Below are 21,169 nucleotides of genomic sequence, written 5' to 3'. Positions count from 1 at the left end.
TCAGGGTGGTGTTCCGTGGGTGGGGACTCCCACGATCTCCCGTTTGTCATGGACGGACCACCATCTGGTTAAGGTTGGAATTACAACCGCTTTCCACCTTCGCAGGGGCGAGGGGCCTATTAGAATGGTCTGCCCGAAGAGGTTACTGGATCCGGTAGGATTCCAAGAAGCCTTCGAGGGATTCAGTGTTGGCTCTGCTGGTGATCCTGTTGATGCCCTGGTTGAGAACTGGAACAACTTGCTCACCAGGGCAGTAGACACGATTGCTCCTAAGCGTCCCCTCTGACCTGCTTCAAAATTGGCCCCTTGGTAATCGGAAGATCTACGGGGACTGAAGCAGCAAGGTAGGCAACTGGAGTGCAAGTGGAGAAAGACTCGACTTGAATCAGGCAGATTACTACATGGAGCACATTTAAAGATCTATGCTCAGGCGATACGTGCAGCAAAGAAGCGGTTCTTTTCTGCCTGTATTGCCTCTGCGAGTTCACGTCCAGTGGTGTTGTTCAGCAGTGTTACTAGTACACTGATGATACCCAGATCTACTTCTCCATGTCTACTTCTTCAGGAGTTGGCATATCCTCCCTAAATGCCTGCCTGGAAGCAGTAATGTGCTGGATGAGGGAGAATAAACTGAAGCTGAAATCCAGATAAGACGGAGGTACTTACTGTGCGGGGTCAGAACTTTAGAGACTATTTTGATCTACCTGTTCTAGACGGGGTCACATTCCTCAAAAGGAACAGATTTGCAGTCTGGGTGTACTTCTGGATCAACGTCTCTCCTTGGTTTCTCAGGTTGAGGTGGTGGCCAGGGGTGCTTTCTTTCAGCTTCGGCTGATACCCCAGCTGCGCCCGTTTCTTGAGATCAATGACCTCAAAACAGTGGTACATTTGTTGGTAAGCTCATAGGCGTAACTGGGGGGGAGGCAGGGGGGGCACGTGCCCCAGGAGCCATTGAGGTGGGGGCACCATACCAGTCCCTGCCACCCCCACCCCATTGCCCACCTGCCCAGCCCCAGGGCCCCTCAGCCACTTGCCTCCAGCTCCGGCTGATCGGCAAAGAGGCCTAGGATCGGCAAGGCCTGCAAACTGCAGAGCTCTTCTCTCCCCGCCTCTCAGCTGATCGGCGGCTGGGCGGGGCTTCCAGAGAGGCCTCCGAGTAGCCTCCCTGAAGCCTGAACTCGAGTAGGCCCCAAGCAAGGAAGGAAGGAAGGAGGAAGCAGGCAGCAGACCCTCTGCCCAGACCAGACCATCCAGAACAGCTATTGCTAGGTAGTCTGTGAATTCCTTTTTGTGGTTGCCCCCATATATAGGGATCTGCTTGCCATAGGGCTTTGATATGGCGGGGTGGGGCGAGACTGAGAAGTCTCTGAATATTTAATTTAAAACTGACTGGAAAATGTGCTGGCTTTAAAAACAAAAACTATCTTAAAAGGCCTATAGGTGGCTTGTTTCATGTCAGAAAATTACAAACACTTCTGGAACAAGTATATTTTATTTATTTTCATTCATTCATTCATTCATTCATTCATAAATGCACTTATGTTCAAGTTGTTTTGCAATCCAGAAGGTCTGAGTGAGAACTGTGAAGCATGTGTTGTGGTTTTATTTTATTTTGTTTTGCTTGTGTGTGAACTGCTCCCCAATAACTTGCAGGGACTTCAGGGTAAATCTGGCCAACATGTGAATGCAGCACCTCTATTCCAGAGGAGGTGTGTGTTAAAGGGCTTTAAAAGCCTGGTGTGAAAAGACTCCTGGAATCAAACTTGACTGAATTTGTTCAGAATTCTGAGAAAACCAACATAGGCTCACCCTGCATGGTTGAAAGTATCATTTGCTAATCTGCAGCAAGGAGTCCATTTTAATAATTAGCATTGCTAGTGTGTTCTAGGCATTAAAAGTAGCACAAATATATAGTACTCAATGTATATCACTATATACTGTGAAGTGTGCATGCGTGTATTCAGTGAAATGTATTTCCAGGTAGCATACTTATTTTGAAATATCAGACTTAAATCCTTGGGGGCCTGGGGTGTGTGGAGGCCCTGGACTTTGAGGGTCTGGGGGCCCATTTTGAAATCCTGTCTCTGGACCCATTCCAACCTTGCTATGCCCCTGGCGGAATAGTTACATATGTATTGATCACTACACATGGGTTTCTGCACAGCACCTGCACAGAAGAAACTTCCATGTAGAAAATGTGTCTCTTGTAAATTGACCCTGAATTTTCCATCCATGACTGGGATATCTGAGAGTTAGAGTCAATAATAAAAGAACAGCACACTGCTTGTGACAGGAAGGGGCAAATTACAATGATTTCTTAGTTTGGCAGGGGCTGGTTTTGGCCCAGGCAGAACTTGGCTATCTGCTCCTGTTGCAAATTCCTCTGTCTAGTGTGGCAAACTAATGTATCCTCCTCCCTCTTGGTGTCAAAGTAAGCACTAGTGTGGTGAATGCACATATACCCCATCATGAGCCAACAGCCATCATAAGACAAAGGCTGGCAGGAATCATTTACCCCACCACCACCACCACTACCTTCTTCTTCCCCTGTTTTGCTAGTGGCTATTTGGGCAGGTGATCCTCTAGGACAAAGTCATGTTTTTTAAAGAATGAGAGGAGACAGAGAAAATGACACTTGGAATCCTCGCATAACTCCTGACTGTTGTTCTAAGTCTTTTACAGAGATGGCTCATGTTTTCAGGTTTTGATCAACAACCATGTCTAGATGGTACAGTGTTCCTTTTAACGGGGATTTCCAGATATTGCTGACTACAAGTCCCATCATTCCTGCTTGGACAGTGGCGCAATTTCAGTGCTTGCCCTAGGCACCATTTTCCCTAGTTACGCCTCTGAATACCTGTCTTGTCTTTTCCATTTTGGGACACAAAACCTATTACTATACTATGTTTAGAAGCATTTATTTTCTGGCCATGAGGACTGCAAACTTAGGCTGCTGGTGTGCAAGACATTTCTTTAAAATATATATTTCTAAAGAGCCTTGTAGCCTCATGTTTCCTTTTTCCTGTCCCAGTATACTTGCACGGATGCAGCCCACAACCCACATTTGACTATGGCTGTGACACATTTCCATATATTTCCGGGGGTGGCGGGGGGGGGGGGTGCGTGGTGGGGGAACACACACGACAATTTCAGCGCTTGCCCCAGGCACCGTTTTCCCTAGTTACGCCTCTGGGTAAGCTGCAGACTTGACTTCTGTAATGCGCTCTACGTGGGCCTGCTTTTGTACGTGGTCGACTTCAGTTGGTTCAGAATGTGGCAGCCAGGCTGGTCTCTGGGTCATCTCGGAGAGACCTCGTTACTCCTTTACTGATGGAGATACACTGGCTGCCAATAGGTTACCTGACAAAATACAAAGTGCTAGTTATAACTTATAAAGCCCTAAACGGCTTAGGCCCTGGGTATTTAAGAGAGCATCTTCTTCGCTATGAGGAGGTCCGTCTCCAGTTACTGCCAACTCATATGGTGGCCACACAAAGACGGGTCTTCTCGGCTGCTGCCCCGAGATTGTGGAATGTGTTCCGTTCTGGAATGTGAGCCTCCTCATCTCTGGCAATTTTTAAACAACTTCTGAAAAAACATCTCTTCAACCAGGCTTTCTCAGCTTTTTAAAACTTGTTTTTAAATTGTTCTGATTATTTAGTTGCTATTTTACAATGTTTTTAATTGTTAATCATTGTTTTATGCTTTATAATTTTTGTTTTAATTATTAACTGATTTTAATGGTGTTTTAATGTAAACTGCTCTGAGCCTTTTGGAAGGGCAGTATAAAAGTTTTAATGATAAATAATAAATAAAATAATAAATAGGAGGAATAGTAGGAAATTACTCAACAAAAACAACCAAAGACTTCAATGCCACAATTCTTTTCCCATACAAACTGCTCTCTGGTGTCCAGATCAGGTCTAAGAATAATAATGTAGCATTTGGGGAGGAAGATACAACTCAACAGTCCACCACTAGAGGCCAAGATGGAGAAGACCTCTACAGCCACCACGTATTTCTCCTTGGTGCTCAAGTAGTTTGGAACAAAGGACATGCAAACACTGCAGAAGACCAGCATGCTGAAGGTGATCTGCTTGGCCTCTTTAAATTGTTTTAATGCTGTTTTTAGAATATTGTTTCAAAAATTTTAAATTTTGTTTAAAATATCTTGTTTATGTTTTTAACTAATGTTTTACTTTTGTTTTTATCTTGTTGTAAACCACCCAGAGACGTAAGTTTTGGGCAGTATAAAAATATGTTAAATACTTAAATAAATAAATAAATAAATAAATTTAAATCCATCAGTAACATTCTAGCAAGGAAGGCCACAGTGAAGCTGATGATGGCCAGAAAACCCATGTAACAGACCCTTCATTGCACTGCACCATGATCTGGATGAATGTGGAATGCATGTCAAACACACGTGCTTCATTTGATGGCCACACACTGCGTTAGTCTGGTTGTCAGCCATTCTTTTTTCACCTAACCTTAAGTATAAGCCTGTCTATAGTTATCTCCCTTCTTTGAGATAACTGTTAGTCTGTGGCCCACATTGTAGGCTGGCTGACATCCAGTGCTGCATTCTGGACACATGGTGCTGCAGGGCTGCTGTGTCCTTCAAAGCAGTGCCAGAGCTGTGCAATATGGATGATTGTTGAAGCAGCTCTTCCACAGTTCCCCCCATTGTCCCGATATTGATGTATGATAAATTAGATATAGAAGTTCACAGCTTGACATAAGCTACGCCAGTATGTTTAACTAAACTGAAGGATCTGCTCTGCTAGAAGGATGCTTACTACTGTGTATTCCCTCTAGTAGTTTCAATATCACCCACGCCATCAATATCACCTACGCTTAGTCACCGATACCACCCATGTTGACTGTATTCTCTAATCTACGCCTTCCTTCACTACTAATATCGGAATATAATGATGAGAGACATGGTGCCGAAGAACAAGAAAAGGCTGAAAGAGTCCAGTGCCTCAATATTGTTTCCTTACTAGTTGCTCTCTGGTGTTCAGATCAGGTCTAAGAATAATAATGTAGCATTTGGGGAGGAAGATACAACTCAACAGTCCACCACTAGAGGCCATGATGGAGAAGACTTCCACAGCCACCATGTATTTCCCCTTGGTGCTCAAGTAGCTTGGGACAAAAGTAATCCAAACAGTGCAGAAGACCAGCATGCTGAAGGTGATCAGCTTGGCTTCATTAAAGCTATCTGGTAACTTTCTCGCAAGGAAGGCCACAGTGAAGCTGATGATGGCCAGAAAACCCATGTAGCCCAGGACGATGTAGAACATGGTGTTTGAGCCTTCATTGCATTGCACAATGATCTCACTGATCTGAGAGTGCATGTCAAACTCTGGGAAAGGGGGAGTGTTTGCCAGCCACACAGCACAGATGCCAATTTGAATAAGTGAACAGAGAATGATGACCGATACTGCCAGCCTCTTCCCTATCCATCTCCTCATCCTGTTTCCTGGCTTGGTGGCCAGGAAGGCCAGAACAACAGTGATGGTTTTGGCCAACACAGAGGAAATTGCGACAGTAAAGGTGATGCCAAACACGGTTTGTCTGAGGAGACAGGTCACCTTCCTAGGCTGACCAATGAATAGGAAGGAGCAGAGAAAGCAAAGCAGCAGAGAGGAGAGAAGGGTACAAGTAATGCTCCAGTTATTGGCTTTCACAATGGGAGTTTTGGAGAGCAGAACAAAGATCCCAATCACAGCAAAGGTGATCAGGGAAAACAAAAGAGCAAAAGAAATCAAAACTGCTCCCAACGGTTCTCCATAGGATAAATAGGTCATCGTTTTGGCGATGCATTGATCCTGTTTCTCATTTGGACATTGATCTTCTGGGCACATCTCACACTGGTCTGCATCTGAAATACATCAACAAAGTCTTTGTTTTGTCAAGATACACAAACATTTTTCAACTTTAACGAATCTGTTGACTGGTTTGTTTTACTACAAAGCGGGTTGTTAACGTTTCCTCCCTCTCACGTGATGTTGATAGATTTTAAGCTGCTCTTACTTTTGCTGTCCTTATAGTTTTTAATTTAATGATTTATTTCATTTTATCTGTGTTCTACACTAGGGGTGTGCATTTCGGATTTTCTCTGTTCCAATTTGGACCCAAATCAAAACTCCCAATGGTTCTCCATAGGATAAATAAGTTATTATTTTGGGGATGCATTGATCCTGTTTCTCATTTGGACATTGATCTTCTGGGCACATCTCACACTGGTCTGCATCTGAAATACATCAACAAAGTCTTTGTTTTGTCAAGATAAACAAACATTGTTCAACTTTAATTGGAATCTGCTGACTGGCTTGTTTTACTACAGACCAGGTTGTTAACGTTTGCTCCCTCTCATGTGACGTTGATAGATTTTAAGCTACTCTTATTTTTGCTGTTCTTATAGTTTTTAATTTAATGATTTATTTCATTTTATCTGTGATCTACACTAGGGGTGTGCATTACGGATATTTGATGTTTGATTTTGGACCCAAATCAAAACATCTCTGTTTCATTTTGGGTCCAAATCAGACCCATCCAAATCACCCTAGATTCGATTCGGTTCCGAATTAATCCAAATCTGAATATGAACTGATTATCATCCAAAGAAACTCGTCCTGGATCCAAAAGAGTGGTATGGGATGGAAGTGCCTAATGGGTGGAGGCTACCACTCAAATTTCAGAGGAATTGAGCAAATGGCTGATTTTTGGTGATTTTTTTTGAAGTTCACACATCTTTAAGATTTTCTCCTTCATGTCAGGGGGAAAGGGATGGCCCAGGTTGGAGTATAGTTGGTGTTAGTGCCTAGTGGTGGCAAGGAAGCTACCAGAATTATTTCCAAGGAATTGGGAAAGGGGCTGATTTTTTTTTAAAGTGATTTTTAAAATTTAAGTGTCTTTAAGGTTTTTCTCAATAGGGAATGATGGAGGTTTCAGCAAATGCATCTCTTCGCATTGGGGGGAAACGGGTGGCCCAGGGTGGAGTGTGGTGGGTGGTAGTGTCCAAAGGGGGCAAGTAAGCTACCAGAATTATTTCAAAGGAATTGGGCAAAGGGATCATTTTAAAGTGATTTTTGAAGTTTACGCGTCTTTAAGGTTTTTCTTAGAGATGTGCACGGTCCGGACCAGTCCGGACCGGCACCGAAGGGGGGCCCTTTCTTTTAGGGCGGGAGGCTTTCTTACCCCTCCCGCCTCTTCACCCCCTCCAGCGCCCGTATTTAACTGAATAACGGGGCGCTGGAAACCAGCCGCCCCCGCTGCCGCTCCCCCCCGAACAGATTTACATGCAAAGGTACCCATACCCCTGCCGCCGCCGCCCGCCCGCCAGCCAGCCAGCCAGCCCTCCCTGCCTCCCTCCCAACTGCCCGCCCGCCCGAGTCCTTACCCAATGCTTTAGGAGAAAACGAAAGGAGCTACCGAACAGAGCTCCTCTCGTTAGGAAGGCCTCCAGCAGACTGAAGGCACTTTGCGCGCGCTCGTATGTCTGAGCGCGCTCGTATGTCTTTTCCAGGCGGGTAGACCGGGCCTCCGGCGATTGGTGTCCTTTGCGGCGCGCGCATGCGAGCACGCGCAAAGCGCCATCCATCTGCTGGAGGCCTTCCTAATGAGAGGAGCTCTGTTCGGTATCTCCTCTCGTTTTCTCCTAAAGCATTGGGTAAGGACTCGGGTGGGCGGGCGGGCAGCTGGGAGGGAGGGAGGGAGGGCTGGCTGGCTGGCGGGCGGGCGACGGCGGCGGCGGCAGGGGTATGGGTACCTTTGCATGTAAATCTGCTCGGGGGGGGCGGGGGGCGGGGGCGGCTGGTTTCCAGCGCCCCGTTATTCAGTTAAATACGGGCGCTGGAGGGGGCAAAGAGGCGGGAGGGGTAAGAAAGCCCTCCCGCCCTTAAAGTTATACCCCCCCACCCGGACCCGAACCAGCAAGGGCCGAACCGGTCCGGCAGTTCGGCCATTCCTTAGAATGGCCGCCGGACCGGTTCGGACTCACCCCTAGTTTTTCTCAATAGGCAATAATGGAGGTTTCAGCAGCCCCATAACTGCACTTGGGGGGTGCTGGGGTGGCCCAGGGTGAGTGGAGGTGTAGTGCACAGAGGGTACTTGAGTTCAACAGAAGTATGTTGAGAAATTCAGTCATCTATTTGATGTAGAAAATAAGATAGAGAATTTTAAACATTTGGATTTGGTTTCCCAATATATATATTTTTACCAATCTGTATTGAAATCCTTCCCGCAGGACACTGAGCACAATCATAGCAACAAACTTGTCTTCCCTGCTGGGCAATCATGCTGGATCCAAGATGGCAGCTCTCGACACACCGGGAACGGGGTTGCATCTAACAGGAACAACAAGGAAGTATGTTCTGATTTCCCCCACTTCTATTATTCTCAAAACCAAATATCCACATATTCAGGCTCTATTCCCTGAACCAGGCAAAAGCCAAGTTGGGTCTGACTGCAGGCAGACAAAAAGAGGTCAGAGGCATCAAACATGGTCAAGGCAAGTCTGGGGTCAGGCTGATAATTTCCTCTGTTGGGGGTGGGGGGAGGTCACCTGGACCCTACTGCTGGAGTCCTCAATCTGAGACTGCCGGAGCATTGCCCAGAGGAGAGAAGCAGAGCATCCCCCATCATGGCACTCCATTCCTTTCAGCCCATTTCTCCCTCCCAACCCTCTTGACTCCTGATATTGGAGCTGGGTTGTGAGAAAACCCCTTAAAGTCAGGGAAACTAGCAAGGTGAGGCGGGACAGGTCTCCATACCTCTTTAAACTTGTGGTTCCATACCGTAGCACTTCCATTCATGGTGAACCTTTTTCCTTCACGAGCCAGGGGATCCATCCTTCCAGTTTGGACTTTCTGGAAGGTGTCATTGGGGAATGTGACCAAGTTGATGATATCGTATCCTGATGGCAGGCTCCCTTCCTCATCAAAAAAGATTTCTTCCCCAGCACTATTGTTGAAATGGATATTGCTCAGAAAAGCATGAAGCTAATTGGGAGGAGAAAAAGTTCACACCCTGGGTCAAATTGTGGAAAATTGCATTAACATTATCACTTTAACCACAAATCCCTTGATCACCAACTGGAAGATGTCGCTGAGAAGATATACTATATACCTATCAGGAATATACCTTTAAGCATGTTTATATTGGTAGCAAGCCACGGGAAGCAACAGCAATTCCTGTTGATGAGTAGTACAGGATCTTACAGCAGTGAATATTCACTTATTAATTAAAACATCAAACAATACTGAATATTGAATAAACATTTACAAGATGTTTGATATAAGGTTTGCTTCCTGAAATTTATTTTTGTTGAAAAGCATAATAATTGTGTCACCCCATAAAAGGGCAATTTGCTTTGATTTCCAATTGAATTTCCCAAATTCAGATTCAAATCCCCATTTAGCCATGAAGTTCATGGGTGATTCTGGGTGTTTCTTCTCTCTCAGCCAAAGCTACCTCACACTGCTTCACCAGTGCTTTGTTAGTCAGGATGTCAGGAACTGCATGCCACAATCAGACATTATATCACAGAACTGCTATTATGAGTTATGAACTAATGCAATGAGAAGTGAAATGCAAACAAGGAGGAGGAAACACATACAGGCCGTAACAGAAGACTCTTTCCCCCGAGTTTCTCCATTTCCTTCTGTTTAGTTTTCGAAGAATACATAGTATGGAGAGCATGTGCTACAGCATAAACAGCATTGTAGATGTTATAGCTCTGCCCAGACATGCCCATTTCAAGCACAGATTCAGGGAGGCTCCCCAGTTTCTCCTCCCCAGTGCAGTTGTCTTGATTTGGAACATATAAGCCATGCTTTTGGAGTGAACAGAGAAAAGCATACGACCAGAACTGATGGATGAAAAATATCATAGAGTGGTATGGATTTATGCTCTCCAGGAACTCCTGAAATCCTGGAACCACTTTTGTGTGAAGTGTGAATGACATAGAACCATTGAAGGATTTCCCTGTGAATTTATTCCATGAAGAAAGAGTTGTGCAATCCCACTGAGCTGTTATGAGCCACACTCTCTCCAATGGAAGCTTAAGATGAAATTCGCAGTATTCTAAGATCATTCGTAAACCCTCCACAGAATGAATATCCCCATAGACAAGAACCACATTCATCTTTGCTTCCTTCCAGACAGCATTAGCTATTTCCACCAGCATTTTTTTAGTGTGTGTATTTAATGTGAGACTCGTTACTTTTGGAATGGATTGTGCCAAAGCAATACAAATATTGCTCTGGAGAAGTCTTGGTCTCATATTTTGAAGAAATGTTTCTCCACTGTCATCATCTGATGTGAGCAGACCGATCCAATTCCACTTGAAATGCTTCAGCAGCAAAATAATCCCGATATATTGAAGGTCTTCACTTGGAACCATCCGGAAGAAAAAAGGGAACCGGGTTTGATCGCTTAGCACAGGGTCAAAAGATCCATAACTCAGCTAAAGGGGGGGGGGATTTTTTTTGTTTTTTAAAAACAGTATTACAAGGACATCCCTTTGTTCTTGATTAAGGTATTACTTCTTCAATTCATTAAATTTCAGCTTCCATCAAATATATCAGATAAGACAATACTTCTATTTTGAGTAGGAACGACTGGTACCATTGAGTCTTATACTGGGATAGGATTCTAAACAGGATGAAGAAAAATTAAAGACTATTCCTACGTGAAAGTGAAAGCTGGGGCAAGGTTGAAACACAGATTGAAAGAAAATGTGCTCAGGGGAGTTGTGGCCCTAATATTGAAAGAAAATGACAATAATAATGTATTGAAAACAAGACATTGCACAGTGGACTGAGTAATTATTCCTTAATTTTTTGAGAAAACACTCTAAGGACTTGGAAGGGGATGAAAACCTTTCCATTCAAGAACATAAGAACAGCCTTGCTGTTTCACACAGTGGCCTACCAGATGCCTCTGAGAAGCCAACTGGCAAGAGGTAAGGGCATGCCTTTTTTTTTTTGGTTCTACTGTATATTTGCCACATCCCATAGCAGAGAATTCCATAGATTAATTTTCTGCTCTGTGAAAAATGACTTCCTTTAGTTGGTCCTATTTTACCTGGCCTTCAGACCCATGAGATTTGTTAGAGAGGGAGAAAGATTTCTCTCTGTCAACTCTCTCTTTTCCATTCATAATTTTATAAACGTCCATCATGTCTCCCCATAGCCACCCCTTTTCCAAACTAAAAAGCCCCAGACATTGTAGACTTACCTTATAAGAAAGGTGCACCATGCCCCTGATCATCTTTGTTTCACTCTTCTTCCCCAGTTCCTAATTATCAAATTGCCCACTACTAGGAGGCCCCCAATCCCCGGAGGAGTATCCTATGTGTGAGAGGATTTGGGAGCACTACCCAAGGAAGGTGTCCCTTCTAAGAGAGTAGTCCTCACTTCTTCAGACTGATGCCCTACATCCCTAAGATCTTCAACCCTGCTAATTGGGCAAAGAGGCACCTTTCACTGTGGTGATTCTCTTTATTTAGCAGGGGGAGAGTAACTGGCCCTATCCGCCCCCAGCACAGTACGTCCAGTGACTGTTGCTGGTTTCTATCTCACTTTTTTTTTTAGAATGTGAGCCCTTTGGGGACAGGGAGCCATCTTATTTATTTATTTATTATTTCTCTGTGTAAACTGCCCTGAACCATTTTTGGAAGGGCGGTATAGAAATTGAATTAATCATCTTCATCATCATCATCATCATCATCATCATCATCATCATCATCATCTATGAGAGTAGAGGATCTGTGAGCATGGGAATAGGATGCCGCTATCACATTCCTGAGGGCCTCATTCACAAACCTCTCTGCTTCCCTGAGCTTCTCCAGGTCCGCCATCTTGGCTTCAAGAGAATGCACTTGTTACCTGAGAGCCAGGAGCTCTTTGCACCGAACGCACACCCACAACTTCTGTACCTCAGGCAGATAGTCACACTCTGGGAGGCACCCCCTCTTCAGCGGGCATTCTTGCTTCATAACTGGTTTTATTGGTTATTTAGAATTTAGAATATAGTGGCTGAATTTGCATAGAACAAACTGTGGTTTGGAACTCTGGTTCCAAGTCCTCAGGTGGAACTGTCCAGGTGGTGGTCCTCATTACAAACCAAAACTGCAAATCACTCTCAGAGGAGGAAAACCTCAACTTCATTTTCTGTTGAAATTGTGGTTGTCCACAAACAGACATACAGTTTTTGAAACTGGAGGTCACTTCACCTCCGGTTTCATGTTCTGTGTGAATGCAGACATAGAGATTGTTTCCTTCACAGATTGGTCTAAGCTGCAATCATCATCTAATTAAAGGTATCAAGCTCTTCCTCTAGGAAAGTTACAAAAGTGGGGCAGTACTCACTTTTTCATGCTTGGTGTCTTGTTTCTGATAAAGGGAGACCACTTCTGGGCCCACATGCAACTTCCCTACTAAACCCCTCACAAAACTCATTTGATGTCTGTTACCAAACTCCTGCTCACAGATCTCCAAAAAGAAAAACTGCCCTTGTCTCAGCATTGTCTTCTCAAGGGTGGCTTCCAAAAAGAGCCACATTCAGAGCATAGCGGTAGCTAATCCCCACCCATTTTCTCTCTAGGCACAACTGAAACTGAAATTGAAACTGCCCTGTCAAAAATGAACCCCTAGCCAGCCAACAACAACAAATATTTCTATACCACTTCTCAGCAAAAGTATCCAGAGTGGTTTACTTAGAGAAATAATAAATAAATAAGATGAATCCCTGTCCCTGAAGGGCTCACAATCTAAAAAGAAATATAGACATCAGCAACAGTCATTGAAGATACTGTGCTGTGGTTGGATCAGGCCAGTGACTCTCCCCCTGCTAAATAAAGTTAATCACCACATCAAAAAGGTGCCTCTTTGCACAATTAGTAGGGGTACAGCCAGAAATTAAACCCTATAAAAGACTAACCCTAAGAAACTTACCTTCTCCTTTCCCCCTTGTTGGTTGGTTTGCTTGCCCTCTTGGTTTCTTCTTTAGGAAAGAAAACAGACGTTTTCCTCCTCCAGACAAGGAAGCCCTTTCTTCTCAAAAGCTGCTTCCAAACTGAGCTACCTCAGGAACGTAGCCATTTCTGAATGACTACAGCTACTCCTCTGTAGGAACAGACATACCTGTGGGATCTTGTAGGTATTGAAGACACTGGCCATCTGCATGGAATTTGGGGAGGTGAGCCCACCAATGGCAAGGACTAGCTGCTGCTTCCCGTCACAGTTGTAATTGAAGGGATTCCCCTGCCCTGTGAAGAGGAACTGCAGAGTGTTCCCAACGGCTCTCAGCGGATTGAAAACATTGTCATAGATTTCCAATCCCAGTGTGATATTGGGTAAGAGATGGTCATTCATGTTGATCTCTTGAATTGCAAAGATGAAGGCAAGAACATGCTGGTAATTTTTAGGCATTAAACTGCAATGAGATTTTAATGTAGTTTTACATGCATAGATCAGCAAAACAAGTTTATTGCATTTATATATATTCTGCTTGCAAGTATGGAAGACAACATATAATAGTTTGATTGTGTTTTTAATAGTTTTAACATTTTAAATTTTAATGGTTGAAATGTTTTAATCTTTTTATTGGTTGTTTTTATTGTTTTGTTGTAAACCGCCCAGAGACTTGCATTTTGGGCAGAATACAAATGTGTTAAACAAACAAACATAGTTGAATGACTTTAAGCCCAACTGTATATTTTTTCTGACATACAGATATGCAGCCAGTACATCTTTCCCCATTGTTGATATGCAGCCATTGGGAGAAAGCTCCCCTTCATGAATTCCTAGGGACATAGGAAACTGCTCTAATCCGAGTCAGACTATTGCTCAGTGGTGTCTACATTGACTGGTGATGGCTATCCAAAGTTCCAGGCTGGAGTCTTTCCCAGCCCGACCTGGAGGTGTCATGGATTGAACCTTGGACCCACTGCATGAAAAAAAGATGCTCTACCACTGATCTATACTTTACTATTGCCATTTGTCATACAGCTGTATGACAAAGGAGGTCTTAGAGATGCTGCTGCCCTCCATAAAGAAAAGGTGGCATCCTCTCCATTTCGACAATATGAGGGTGAGTTCCTAAGATCATAGGTTAATGTGAAAGATGTAGCAATATCGATCAATATTCCTGCTGAGAATATTTGTATTGGTGTGTCTGATTTTCTTTTCAGAGGTTTTGACTCTAATAGAGCTTCAAAGACAGCCTCCACTCAGGGGAGGCAGGAGTAGAGTCATGCACTGGAAAGAACAATTGGGGAGGAATAAAAAGAGTATTATCCACTGTCTGTCCGGATGCAAACCCCCACCCCTCCACCATACACCAGCAGGGAGTATTATGACAGACCTGAATGAGGTCCTCTCTATCCCCTGTTCCCTGCATACACAGCTGAACACCTATGACATTAGCAGAAGCGCTATCTCCAGAGCACGGACAACCACAAGGGTTTTGCCCAAACACCGGGGAATGTTTCTTGTGGCAGTGCAGCAAGAAAGCCATCTAACAGAACTGCCTAACTAACTGCACATGCTCAGCAGGGAAGTAGCAATTTTCTGCGCATTCCCCTCCCCCCAAAAGCCCTCTCTTCAGGTGTTCCACCTGAAAATATGTCCCTGAGTGCTGTGCAGATTTTCAGGTGGCCCAGAGGGCTTCCTGGGGAGGGGAAGGGTCTAATAAATTGCTGCTTCCCTACTGCACCAGGTCTATTTAGCTGCTCTCTCCCTTCACCTCTGCATCCTTGTTCTGTATTCCTGCCAGTTTCTTTTTCCAGGCAACGTTGAGCTATACTGTGCTGCTAAATGTCCTTTTGCTAAAGAATGATTGTCCTACTTCTAACCAAAAGAGAGAAAAACTATTTAAAACTAGAAATTTGAAAATACGACTCCTGACCAACTGTCAACTGGAACTGGCTTCCTTAGACTGTTTTGACTTTTGATGGTTGGGTGAGCAATCTAGAACCCTAGGAATAGTGTTGCTTCACATACACCTGAACACACATGAATATAACTCAGAGATTGGCAAAGTGACTAGGAGGAATCTACTCGGTGTTTTAACCGACCAGGATAGAGACCATTGTGTCACTGAGAACTATGAGATCCTTATTTGCTCAATTAAAGCTTTAATAACCAAACCGGACCACGCCAGATCAGAACTAAAATCTTACCGCCCTAAAAAATGGTTTCGATTATGAGTGTATTAGGGCTAAAAAACATCTTGTTACTCTTTCAAAATATGCTAGCTCTAATCCCTCTGCCGACCTCGTTATAGAAATATCGAAAAAGAAAAAGGAATATAAAGCCCTTCTTAGATAAAAAAAAAAGGGCTGATACACAAAAGAAGTGGTCACTTTTAATAAGTGCAGTGAAGAACAACGACTCAATGAGCTTTTGGAGACTAATTTCAATAGCAAATAATAAGATACACTCCACTCAGGCCTGTTCAATAACCCAAGAATGATGGGAAACTCATTTTCGGGCACTTTATAATGATATCTCTCCCCAAGGCCCCCTTCAAATAGGTTCATTACCACACTGGTCTCTGGTCTCCACTAAAGAGATAGAGCAATTAATCATGCAACTGAAATGCGGGAAAGCACCTGGAAACGATTGTATCCCGCCGGAACTTCTGAAGCTCTACAAAGATTGGTGGGCTCCTGTGCTGGCTGCTCTCTTCACACATATTGATCAAACAGCACAATTCCCCCAGGATTGGGGAACGGCGATTGTGGTTCCCATCCATAAGAAAGGCAGAAGGGATGATCCCTTTAATTATAGACCAATAAGCCTTTTAAATATCATAAGTAAACTTTATGCCAAGCACTTCTGTGTCAAACTATGTGCTTGGATGGAGCAGGAGTGCATTATTGAGGATGAGCAGGCAGGATTTAGAGCTAACAGATCTGGATTAGACCACTGTCTAATATTACAACATCTTGTGGACAAACAGGTAAAAAGGAATAAGCGACCCCTGTTTGCCGCGTTTATAGACCTTAAGATGGCTTTTGATACAGTTTCTAGAGGCCGTCTTTGGTCTAAATTGGCGGCTACTTCTATGGACCGAAGGCTTCTACTCTTGCTCATCAAAATGCATGAAAATTCCTTTTTAAGAGTGCGTTTAGACCATGCTGGTAACCTTACAAACTTAGTACCCACTAGGAAAGGGGTGCGACAAGGGTGTGTACTAGCCCCTTACCTATTCAACCTTTGCATTAACGATTTGATAAAGTGTTTGCAGACATCTGACACACACCCACCAAAACTAGCCAACAAGAAAATCCCAATCCAGATGTATGCTGACGACGCAGTAATTCTGTCTCAAACCAGGGTTGGGCTCAAAAGAGCGTTAGATGCCATAGCACTTTACTGCAGAGATGAGCATCTACAGATTAATTATGACAAATCTAAAATCATGTGTTTCACCAATAAAGTTAAAAAATTTGTATGGATGCTAGATGGACACTGACTAGAACAGGTAAATCAAATAAAATACCTGGGGGTAATTTTTCAACATAATGCTGGGAAATCAGCACATCTTAGTATGGTCACAGACTCGGCAAAACGCAGCACAGCAGCAATCTTAAGATTTTTCAGAACTCAGGGTGCAGGCTACATACCAGCTGCCTTAAAGCTTTATACTGCAAAGGTCATTCCGCAATTATTGTATGGCATACAACTAGGTCCATACTAAAGGTTTGACACTTTGGAAAGAACCCAATCAGGGTTCTTGAGGAATTTATTTGGTACACCAAAATGTACAGCAAATGTGACTTTAAGGACAGAGGCTGGCTTCATAAAAATTGAATCTCGGGCCTGGCTTTTGATTATTTATTTCTGGTTGAAAATACATCTGCGACCAGTTGGTTTAATTCCTGAATTTCTTTCAGTTAGTCCCCAGCCATTATGGTGTACTACAATAAGTACGAAGCTCACCTCTCTAGGCTTAGACCCAGCCCAACTGCTGGAATTGGGTCTAGTGAACGCGAAAAGAGTAGTGAAACAACGCTTTGTTGATATTGAGATCCAAGAAAACTGGGCTGCGCTTCCAGAGTTTGATAGAGCTATAAGAACTAATATGGATCTTTCCCCCGCAAAATATCTGTCGACAATTACTTTCTCTAAGTTTCGATGGATATTCACAAGAGTAAGGGTTAATTCCTTTCCATCCGCACTTCTAGCTGGGAGGTTTCAAGGTGTGCCTTTAGAAGAACGACACTGCCGTTGTGGATGAGGAGATACAGAAACTGTCGCACATATCCTTCTCCACTGTAATCTCCATTTGTATCCCAGGGAACGCCTTATTGCTCCTCTAATATGTAAACTGGCAGATCAATCCGATGCTAACCTTGTAAAACATCGGCTTTCAGACAAAGATGCTTTAATTTCTATTCCTGTAGCTAAGTTTAGTTATATTGCTTTTAAAAGGTATAATGGGATATCACCCCAATCTTAAACTGTATATATGTATATACATATTTTAATGTTTACTGGTTTTTACTCTCTGTTTGGTCAATGACTGTAAATAAAATTACATTACATTACATTACATTACCTCCTTGGAAATCATTGTGCTTGGTATGATATATGGACATACAAGGATATCAAGTTGCCTTATATTGAATCAGGCCATTGGTCTAGCTAGGTCACTATTCTTTATTGGGACTGGCAGGGAATCTGCTTTCAGACAGAGCAGTTTCCCAGTTGTGCCTGGAGATGCCAGAGATCAAACCCAGGAGATTTGTAATGCAAATGATTAGAGATCAGACTGTGCTATTAGATTTGCTAAGGTCCATTCACACACCATGGCTAGATGCTGCAGCCTCAATGTTAGGCATATCAGAAGCTGACATTGATAATGAATCTCCACTAGAATAATTTAAACCAGATAGGCATACATTAGATCAGTCCTACCTAAAAGACCCAATACAACCATTAAATCAAAAGATGCACTACTCACTATCCTGTTGTGGATATGTCTGGTGGTACAGTAAAGTTGAATAGAAGCACACCACCCTGTAAGAAGGATACAAATTCCCCAATGGTAATGCCTTCTCTGGAATCTGTCTTGGAATTGTGCTGAATTTTGCACAGATGTCTTTGCCTGCTGTTCTGCCTGCTGAAAATAGCAGGCAGATATAGGAGGAATGGTAGTAACCGAACCATTCTGAGCTCCTGCAAATTTTGACTCTCACCCCAGCTGTGCACTTGCTTTGTCAGTTAGAGAAGACAACCCACAAAGAACTTTACCAACACAGAAATTCCATTTGACAGAGCCTTGTTTGATTCATGTTAACGTCTCCTGAGTTCTAGGGCACACACTGGCACTTTTAGATCCTTACACACTGAGGGAGTGTAGCCTGGTATGAGCAACTGAGCTATAATTAACCTATCTTATCATTAAATGACCTCTAGCTAGCCATGGGGCTTCCACAAGAAGCAGAACTCAATACTAGTGATTTTGATAATTACAGGGTGGATTGACACTTTCCCTACAGTCCTCTGGTCCCTATACAATCCACGAGAACGTTTTTTATTCCCTCCTAACCAATATTTGCTATTCAGCAGGCAATAACAGGATTCAATTAACACTTTGGGGACCCAAGTGCCTGCTGGTCATTGGGCCTTGCGTTGAGTGCGAGGAAAACTAACCATGCAGTAAGGGGCTTTATTTATTTTATTTATGTATATTTCATTGATTTTATAACAAGTGGGTACAGATCACCAATGTGTCCTACATAGCCAATGTGACTTAACTTCTAAAAGGTCAGGCAGAACATTCCCCTTCTTCCACTTCCATAGGGTATCCTAGCATTCATCAGTAAGGTCTTCCCTCAAAATGGCCCAAGCAGGGATGACCAAGTATTAGATGTCAATCCCCCAGAAAGAAAATAAACCAGTGAATGAAAATGTTTCTAAATTCCAGTGCAAAGATGTGGTATATAAATGGATTCATGGTCAGGAAAAAATCTACCCAAGTTTGTAAAAATAAAATAATAATTTCAGGATTCAGACATAGTGCAGAACCTTTGTTCATGTTCAGTAACCTTGCTGTCTTTGATCATCCAGACCTGTGTTATGGCACAAACCACGGTTACAAGATGTGGGGCCTAGGGCTGCTACTGTAATGTCTATCCCTCTGCGGTAGAGATGGAACTAATATCCAAACAAAGGGACAAAACAAGGTTTCAGTGAACAAATTCAAATTTATTAAAAGAGAATGAAAGTACATTAGTGAAACAAATACATTACATGGCAGAATTAGTGTGATAAAATATCCCATAGTGGTGCACCGGATATTCAGAGAAGGTAGGGAAGGATGAGATTTGTGGAATGGCGGATTCCAAGGAGGCTTTGCTTCTGGCTTAGTGTAGACAGAGAGGGGAGAGAAAGAGGGTTGTGCGAACCAGCTCAGACTGAGCCAGGCCTGTTTGGTTGGCCCGAGGATGAACCAGACTGGCCCTCAAAAGGGGGGGGGGTGCCAGTCCAAGTTAGAATTGGACCACCCCCCATTTCATGGAACTGGCTGGCAGGCTGGCTCGGTGGGGGATATACTTGTAATTGGGAATCCAGCTGGGATTCCCCTTTACAAATACAGGGGATCTCCTAGCCTAAAAAGGCTTTCCCGTTAAAACTTTAAAGCACATGTGTGGGGAGGGGAACTCTGAGTTGGTGAGTCGAGCCACGCAGGCTCAGACTGGCCCACAGGGCAACAGGGCGTATTCCCGGTGTGCCACACTCTGTGGGGTGCCCCTGCGCCCCAATTCCCACCCTCAATTACCCATTCTGCTCAAAACCCGGCGCCCTCCCCACAAACATTCCCCCGCCCTCTCAGTGCCCGCAGTCCGGCCTGCCACCCCCACCATTCCCAACCCCTTGGGCCGCAAAAAACCTGGAAGGTTGTTCCTTGGCCCCCTGGAATAGACACACAAGGACATGTCTGAATGAGCTGCAGCTGTGTTTCCACGGAGACAGGTGGATTTACTCCATAGTGGTGAACCAGACATTCAGAGTAATACAAGGCTGTATACTTTCACCCTTTTTATTCAATTTATATGCTTAACATATACTGAGAGAAGCTGGATTTGAAGAAGATGAGCGTGGTTTTAAAGTTGGAGGAAGAAACATCAATAACCAATACTATACTGATGACACCATTCTGATAGCGGAGAATGCGGATGATCTGCAAGCTCTAGTAATGAAAGTCAAGGAGCACAGTCAAAAAATGGGACTATGTCTAAATGCAAAGAAAACTCAACTGATGACAACGGGCACAGCAACCAGCTGGGTGGAGGGAGGGGAACTCTGAGTTGGTGAGTCGAGCCTCCCCCCCCCCGTATTCCCAACACTTTGGGCCGCAAAAACCCTGGAAGGCTGTTCCTTGGCCACCTCACCATTGCCGGATTAACCTAGTAGCAAAAGTAGCAAATGCTACGGGCCCCACATTTTTGCATGTGTGTGAGAGGGGGAGCTATTTAGGGACACATATCCCCCCCTGCATTCCCATGTGCCTTTCTGCTTGTAATCTACTGGTGCCGCCTTCTCTTTCTGGAGTATCACACTCAGCAAGGGGTATGTGTGTGTATGTAGAAGAGAGAAAGGGATCTTTCACTCCCCAGTTCACACGAACTCAGCTAGAGCACTGCTTGAACCCACAGGTGACGTTCCAAGAAGCCTCTACTGTGAAACCCACCAATCTTTAAGGAAGCCGGTTGGTTCTCTTGTTTGACCTCTGAAGGAAGGAGCATGGCCATTTCCCCCCTCACAGTTGTTCTGTAAGCAGATCCTGGAAAGAGACCTTTGAGGATTGTTCTCATGACTAGTGGGGTGTGGAAAGAGGGATCTGGGTCTCAAAGGTGGCCGCATTATTTTTCCAACAACACAGGAAATTGCCTCTGACCTGTATCTGTGATTTGTTGTTTTGCAGGTACTGTTTGCTGGTCCTGGACCATAGTAATTTCATTCAGTTCACTCTCTGGCATGTATTGTGTGAATCAGATGGTTTAGATGGAGGTTGTCCTCTCCCCCCGGTCCACCTGCCCCACTTGCCTGCCTTTTCATCAATGGTTTTTGCTTTTCCTCCTTAGTCATGACTTCAGGACCAGATTTTTTAGCATGACCTGTCTGTGTGGGTTTATGTTTCCAGA

The 21,169-nt window shown here is 44.0% G+C and overlaps 1 protein-coding gene across 1 annotated transcript; it reads right to left on the bottom strand.

The window, feature by feature from the left end:
- Positions 1 to 4,985: 4,985 nt before the first annotated feature.
- On the bottom strand, positions 4,986 to 13,385 carry LOC128330926 (vomeronasal type-2 receptor 26-like). The gene is made up of 4 exons (XM_053264293.1): positions 13,155 to 13,385; positions 8,781 to 9,008; positions 8,584 to 8,605; positions 4,986 to 5,887 (listed from the first exon to the last, which is right to left on the bottom strand). Exons 1-4 carry the CDS (start codon positions 13,383 to 13,385, stop codon positions 4,986 to 4,988), a joined length of 1,383 nt encoding a protein of 460 aa, XP_053120268.1.
- Positions 13,386 to 21,169: the final 7,784 nt, after the last annotated feature.

The sequence above is a fragment of the Hemicordylus capensis genome, chromosome 6 (assembly GCF_027244095.1).
Source record: "Hemicordylus capensis ecotype Gifberg chromosome 6, rHemCap1.1.pri, whole genome shotgun sequence".
NCBI lineage: Eukaryota > Metazoa > Chordata > Lepidosauria > Squamata > Cordylidae > Hemicordylus > Hemicordylus capensis.
Note: the sequence above shows the minus strand (reverse complement) of the source record. Positions and strands in the feature narration are given on the sequence as shown.